This window comes from Empidonax traillii, unplaced genomic scaffold (assembly GCF_003031625.1).
Source record: "Empidonax traillii isolate 1590-97213 ecotype Southwest subspecies unplaced genomic scaffold, ASM303162v1 scaffold1116:size242947, whole genome shotgun sequence".
Taxonomy (NCBI): domain Eukaryota; kingdom Metazoa; phylum Chordata; class Aves; order Passeriformes; family Tyrannidae; genus Empidonax; species Empidonax traillii.
Genome location: NW_020956309.1, coordinates 2072 through 9471, shown reverse-complemented (window position 1 = coordinate 9471; position 7400 = coordinate 2072). Strand labels below are relative to the sequence as shown.

Here is a 7400-nt window from a genome sequence, read left to right as displayed (position 1 = left end):
CGGGGCCGGGGCCGGGGCCGGGGCCGGGGCGGGCGGCGCGGCGCGGCGGGGGCGGCGCGGGCATGGCGGCGGCGGCGGCGGCGGCGGCGGCGGCGCGGGGCAGGTGACAGCGGCGGCAGCGCGGCGCTGCCCGCCGGCCGCCCGCGCGCCCGGGGCATGATCCGCGGCGCCTGGATGTCCCCCCGCGGGGGCGCCGCCGGCGGGGCCGTGTGCTGCGCGCCGCGCCGCAGCGACAAGCCGGTGGCCGACCCCGAGCGGGCGCAGAAATGGCGCCTCTCGCTCGCCTCGCTCCTCTTCTTCACCGTGCTCCTCTCCGACCATCTGTGGCTCTGCGCCGGGGCCAAGCTGCGCGCCCGGGAGCGGCCGCGGGGCCGCGGGCCGCGGGCGCTGCTGGCGGCCGAGCCGGCGGGCGGCAGCTGCGAGGCCCTGCTGGGCAACCTGAGCCGCGGCCCCGGCGGGCCCTGCCCCGCCGCCCGCGGGGACCTGGACTCGGCGTGCGCCCGGCTGCTCGCCCCGCAGCGCCCGCGGGCCCCCGGAGCGCCCCTGCGCTCGCCCCCCGCCGCCGCCGCCGCCGCCGCCGCCGCCGCGCCCTTCTTCGCCTCGCCCTCCTCCAAGAGGACCTTCCTGCAGGCTTACTTCAGGAACTTCAACCTCTCCTTTTGTGATACTTACACGATCTGGGACCTGCTGCGGGAGATGGCCGGCCCGGACGGCCTGGACTGCAGCCTGGACAACCTGATGGTGGACCTGGTGGTGGCGGCGGCCGGGGCGCTGGGCGGGGAGGCCTGTAGCAGCTGTGTCCAGGCGTACCAGCGGCTGGACCAACACGCTCAGGAAAAATACGAGGAGTTCGACCTCTTGCTGGAGAAGTACTTGCAATCGGAAGAGTACTCGGTCAGATCCTGCCTGACGGACTGCAAGGTAGGATGGGACGCCCCGAGGTCCTCAGGGCAACCTGGGTGAGCTGAGCTGGGCCATGGGGAGCTCGGTTGTGCGGGGGTGCCACAGCCCCCCTGCCCATGGGCTGGGGACTTCCTCTGCCCCCCGAGCCCCTTCCTGGTAGTGGTGATCCAGTGCCCTCAGTCTGGAGCCCTCAGGGAGGCTGGGACAGGGTGGTAAGAGCGAGAAAGCAAAGCAGAGCTTGGGCTGAATGAGCACTCACACATCACACCTGTCCACACACAGGCAGGTCCTGGCACCCTGCTCCTGGCATCCCTCTCCTGACACTCTGCTCCTGGCAGCCTCCTCCTGGCACCCCACTCCAGACACCCCACTCCCAACACCCTGCTCCTGACACTCTACTCTCAACACCCCAGTCCTGGCACCCTGCTCCCTGCCAGCCTCACCCACACCCTTTTACGTGTGCACTCCTGTGCACACAGAGCCCAGGCTGGGGCAGGCATGGTGCCTCCCACTGCTGCCTGGGGCCTGCTGCTGCTCCTGGGACAGCCCAGGGCTCTGCCTGGCTGTCATTAGATAAGTGTGACCTGAGATGAACTATGGTGCTGGGGCCCTTTCCCCTTATACAGCAGCTGTTTTCCAGCTCTTCCACCCCATCTCCCCAGGGAGCTGGGCTGGGGATGATGGGACGTGCCTCCCCCTGTTGGTGTTCCCTCTTTGGGATTTCCCCCAGTGTCACTGACCATCCCTTCTCTCAGGGCACTGTGGATGGGTTGGTTGCCTCCCCCAGCACCAGCGGGACCAAGCTCCACACGGTGCCACCTCTCCCAAATGGGAGTCGTGGCTGGATCTCCCTTGGAGCCCCCAGTGTGGTTCTGCTGGATGCTCCCGTCCTTTTCCAGGAGCCCTGGTTCCACCAATCCCTACCTGCTCCAAGTTGCCTGGCTCACCTGTGTGCATTCCCTTTGGGAAGCAGAATAGTCTCGATAATTAAACCTGCTTCCCTTTCTTGGAGCCGTGTCTTAGGGTGTGTGACAGCACTGTCCCCAGAGGGACAGTGGCAGAGCTTCCCCCCCGTGACAGGATGGGGCTTGGCCTCTGCTCCTCTGGGACAGGAGTTGAAGTTCAGCATGGGCAGCGCTTGGTGTGGTGTTCGTGCCTTGGGGAAGGGTGGGAGCAGCGCTGGGATGCAGTGCTGGGGACACCCAGGTGGTGTCTTTCACCAAGGGCATGGCACCGAGATCCCGGCCGCCGCTCCAGGGCCGCTGTTGTGAGGAGCTGGGTTTGGACAGGAGCGAGAGCTGCCGCTCTGGGCCCGTGCCAGGCCAGGTAATTGCAATCTGCTTGCCCACATTCTCCCTGCAGTTTCCAAGGGATGTGGTACTCAGCCTGCTCCGAGTGGTTTGGTCCCGCTGCTTCCCTTCCACGGGAGTCCAGCGCTGTCCATCGTGCTGCTCCTGCACCGGGGGCCCAACAGGAGCAGGGTCTCCCTGTGCTGTGTCTGCTGGAGCAGAGACACCCCAGCTTCAGGTGTAGCTTCCATCTCTGCTGAGTGCTGAGAGAGACCCAGAGAGGGAAGCAGAGTTGAGAAAATCATTACCTTTGGGTCTTGGGCGAGGAGATGTTCCCATGGACTCCAAAGTAGGTAGAAACAGATCCATGCTCAGATGAGTCTTCATTAAGTGTCCCTGGTTCTTAACATCCTTGGTGGGAAGGCAGGACACGAGCTTGGGAGGTGCAGAACTGGAGGCAGTGGCAGGACTCGTACCTCCAAACTGGCTCCGTGTCGCGTCGGTGCATCCTGAGAGCGTCTGAGAGCTCCAGCTTTGCATTCCACAGGCGGCACTTGGGAAGCAACAGGAGGCACGAGCAGCAGGGCCAACCTGTGCGTGCTCACCTGAGCCACCCATGGGGAAATTTCCATGAGGGTGCCCAAGCCTGCAGGCTCCAACCAGAGCCCTTGGAGCTCCCGTGTGTTTCAGTCTCCCGTGCAAATCAGGCTTCTTAATTTAAGGCCATTCGCGGCATATTTAGGTGTCTTATTCCAGCCTTTCACACCCACGGGTCTCAACCTTTCCCTCTTGGTGGCTGTTCTCCATCTGTGAAACGAGGCTAATGCCAAACTCATCCAGCCTTGTGCTGACGAGCGAGTTTTGGCCTGATTTCCAGTCCTCTGGACTTCAGCAGGGGCTGCAGTTGCCTTGGAAAAAATGTGGCTGGCGGGATTTTTGAAGCAGCCTGAGTTTGTAATTCCCATCCAGATGCTGGATAATACCCACTCCTGAGGGATGGCAGAGATACAGCTCGATGGTGACAACATCTGAGAGAAAATGACAGCAAAATAGGAAAGAGTGGAGGAAAACAAAGTGGCAGGGGCAGCTCGGCCAGTGTGAGAGGCTCCTGCAGAGCCCTCACAGCGGGACTCTGGCCACAGGAGCCCTGGAGCTGGGCAAACAGGATTTAAAGGATATTTCTGGGGCAGAGGACTGCGGGAGCAGGGCTGTGTTCAGGGATTTGGTGCTGCTAACCATTTGCATCCCTCCCATCCCGTAACAGCAGCTGGGAAATCAAAAGTAGGGAAGCACAACAGCTCCAGGTAACCTGCACACAGCTTCCCTCTGCAGAGCCACATATCCCTCTGGTATTTTGTCCCAAAGAAGGGTGGCTCAATAAACAGCACACAGGGAGCTCTGTGGCAGCCAAACCACTCCAAGGGTTTCGGCTCTTTGTTCCATCTCATTTAAAACAACAGCAACAACAAAAGACCCTCCAGAGCCACCAGTTCCGTCCCACAACAGCAGGTCTGACCCCAGGTTACAAACTTGGAGGTGGGTTGGTGTCAGGTGTCATTCCCTGTTAATAAATCATCCCAAGGGCTGTGCCCAGGTTTGGTGCAGGAAAGGCTGGTGCTGCTGGGAGGGGAAACGGCATCCTGAACATCCTAATCCTGGATCCATCTGTGCCTGGAGCTTGGGCAAGGCTGGGTCAGAATCTCCTATGAAATGGTGGGGTCTGTGTGTGATTACTGTGCTGCTGAGATTACTCATTGCTGTAATGCTCTCCCAGGCCTTTTTATTTTCTGCTTGGAGATCATTCCCGGGCAGATCCCACTTTCTGCACACGTTGTTGTTATTCCTGTGCAGCACCATCAACTTCCAAATCACACTCTGGAAATGTTTTACTTGTTACTCCTACAACTAACACCAGAAATCCCTGTGGCTGAGAGACAGTGAACTGTGAAGAGACATTTCTGGGGTTTATTGTTTGTTTGCATTTCCCCTTTGGTGGGAGTTTGGGGGGTCTGGCTCTCAAGGGGACATTGTGGGCAGGGCTCCAGCATGCTGTGGACAGGATGGAGAGGGACAGGGGGGTCCCCGAGGTCCATCCATCTTCTCAAATACATTTCACCTCTTGCAGTGAAGATGTGAGTGCCAGCTTCTGGGTCATGATGCTAGTTAGGTGTGATGTGGATAAAAGGTGGAAAATAGTTGTGTTTTCTGACTGTAAGAGGGGTAAGTCACTGAGGCGGGAGCAGCTGCTGGCCGCCTCCATCTCCTCTTCCTGCCTGACTTGCACCCTTTGTCGCTGCAGGACATGGTGAACTTTGTGTGCTGAGTGGGGACACGTTGGAGCATCCCCAAAAGGGCTTGAGGAGGTCATGGCTTGGGGATGTGGGTGTTGGAGACGAATGTGCCTTGGGAAATGCGGGGCAGCAGCAACACATGAGCTGTTGGTTCAGGCTTTGCAGGACTTAGTGCAGGGAGAAATCCCTGTCCCTGCAAAGCAATGCCCTGTGGGATGACTAGGGCTGGTTTGTGCTTTTTTCCCATGTTTCCAAACAGGGAAAGAGCAGTGTTGCCCCCAGATGAGAGCTTTGCTCCTGCAGAGGTGGAGCTGTGCGTGCTGGCTCCTGCCCCAGCAACCGCCACAGGCAGCGCTCCCAAAGTGCCCCCTCCCTCCAGTCTGGGGGCAAATCAAGATCTATGGGACAAAGCCTGCTGAATTAAGGACTCATTAGGCTGCAAGAAACAAAGCTGTGGAGAGAGAAAGGCTGACAGGCAGGAGCTGCAGGCCGGGGCTGGCAGCAGAGCTGGGCAGGCCGGGCTGGACAGGACCTGTAGCATCTCAGGTTTTATTAGATTACCAGGTTTCTGTGTGCACGGGCCCCTGGCTGTTGGATCCCGCTGTGTCCCAGGCAGACCTGCTTCTGCACCTCTGGTTTCCCTGGTACCTCCCGGGGAGTCTGGCAGAGCAGGATTTCACTCCAGGGATTTGCCGGTGTTTCCCTGTGGTGGGTGGGCGGATGGTGTGGTGAGGGTGGGGGCTGGTTCCTGCCTTGGCACCACGCCTGGCACAGCCCACACCGAGCTGAGAGCAAATCCACGATGCCTAGGTTCAGCACTCCAGGGTCCCGTTTGCTGGCTCTTGTCTAGCCAGGAATAGCATCAGCAATCAGCATCTCTGTGGAGCATCCCTCCCTCCGGAGCATCCTCTGGAAACACAAGCCTGCTGGGGCGGGAGCTTTGGGAGTGCCATGTCTTGGGGTTATCCCAGAGCCGGGAACGCCTCTTGGGGGAACCAAAGCAGCGTTTTACCTTCACAAAAGCAGCTCAAGTTGAGTTTATTTGGGCTGGGATTATCCAAAATGATGCTTCACTCTGGCTCTAAGCCTGGATGGCTCCTTGCACAGAGGGAAGGTCCCTAGAGACTCACAGCAAAAGTGGTTTCACCAGAATCTTGTGCTTTTTTAGGGGGGTTGCATTAATATTGAGGCTTCCAGAGGATCCACTGATGGGTGACTGCAAAGCTGCACCTTGGACCCGGTCCCCTCTGCAGCATTCGCTGCTCCAGGAGCAGCAGCACCCAGGAGGAGAGGCTGTTCCCAAACACCTCTCAGCTCCAGAGCTGCACCCGCAGCTTCTCCTCCAGAACAAGCCTGGCCGGTGAGATGGAGCTTTACTGGCATTTCATGAGGTGAAAAAAGGTTCCCGAGTAAATTCCAAAGTAATTCCAGCAGATCAGCGCAGTCATTTGGCAGCTTGAGCAAGCGCAGCACAGGCACGGGCTTAGCCAAGTGTGTGGCTCTACATTACCCACCCGTTCCATGGGAGCAAAGGGAGTTGTTTTCAGCCCTGAACAAAGATGGGATTAAACTGTATAAAGAATTTGGGTCCGTGGGGTTCAGGGTGCAAGTGCTGGGGCTGCAGCCTCTGACACGGCTCGGTTCTGGCGCCTTGTATCAGGTGTCTCCTCGATGCTGGAAAACAAAGATCAAAGCTTGGAAAACAGAAAACCCAAAAACTGAACGGATGGAAGGAGTTTGCTCTGTAGTGAAAAAAGTGTTGCATTGTCAGAAATGCTCCAGCAGTGCCTGGGACATGTGGGAGTGCTGTGACCTGGGTGGGAAGGGGGTGCTGAGCCGGTGCTTGGACAGTCCTGAGTTTTGTTTGGGGTTGGGACATCTGAAGCTGTCTGGGAATGTGTGGTGCACTGGAGGCTGGACCCACACAAGTTCTGTGGGTGTGGTGTGGAGGTCAGGATGTGAATGGGGGGATTTACTGCTGACTTGGGTGGTGTTTGGCTGCCTGCTGTGCTCTTGTTGTCTGTTGGTTCTTGTTGTCTGTCGGTCCTCATTGTCCGTCAGTCCTCAGCCCTTCACATTTGTCTGTGGTGCTTCAGGGAACACCCAGAAGTTTCCCAAGGCAGCAGCAGGTCTGTGTGCAGCAACAGGCAGGTTGGCAAATGGTGCAGGAATGAGTGTAAGGGAGGGTGAGATCCGTCTCCGTCAAACTGTCACTGAGTAGCGACAAGTGATGCTGGTGCTGTTCCTGCTCCCGTGTGCTCCCGGTTGTGCTGCTGCTGCCCGTGCCAGATAGAAACCTTTGTTCTCTGGGAGCACAGCAGGCACTGGGGCTTCACCAGTGAGGTGGAACAAGCTCCTTGGAGGAGGCTCAGCAGCTGGCAGTGCCTTTTGGAAAGTGTCCAGCTGGTCCTGTTGGGTGTGGGCAGGCTCTGGGAGTTGGAGCTCAGCAGTGATGGCATCAGCAAAATGTGTGACCTGGGAAAACAACACAACCCCTGGTCCCCCTTGCTGTGCACATCCGTTGCCACACTGCTTTTCATCCCAGGTAACGATCTGTGCTGTCCCCACGGACAGGGGGATGTACCGGGGCCGTGCCCACATCCCGGCACTGCCAGCAGGGAGGAGGCAGCAACCCCCCACAGAGGGCACTGAGAGGAGGAAGAGGATGCACTGAACCCATGACATCACTGGGCCTGCCCTCGCAAAGGGCTTCACCTGGTCCCTCCCTGAGGACAGGATTCTTTTCCGTCAGGAAGGGAGCCTCTTGTGCCCAGCAGGGATCGATCACACGTGGCCTGGCCTGACCCTGGTACCGCTGGGCGGTCCCAAGGACCACACGTAGAGGGGTCTCATCGAAACATCCCACGGCCCCAGGCCTGCCCCCACAGATGCCCCACGGGGCTTTTCCTCTGCTGCC

At 59.1% G+C, this 7400-nt stretch overlaps 1 protein-coding gene across 1 annotated transcript; it reads left to right on the top strand.

Annotated features, from left to right (window-relative positions):
- Nucleotides 1-153: 153 nt before the first annotated feature.
- Nucleotides 154-963, top strand: LOC114068710 (transmembrane protein FAM155B-like). The gene has a single exon (XM_027905055.1). The coding sequence runs from the start codon at nucleotides 157-159 to the stop codon at nucleotides 961-963; it is 807 nt and encodes a 268-aa protein (XP_027760856.1). The 5' UTR covers nucleotides 154-156.
- The last annotated feature ends 6437 nt before the right edge of the window (nucleotides 964-7400 follow it).

What these genes read in the sequence shown, in the direction of transcription:
- LOC114068710 (XM_027905055.1), top strand. Translation starts at nt 157, where the DNA reads ATGATCCGCGGCGCCTGGATGTCCCCCCGCGGGGGCGCCGCCGGCGGG.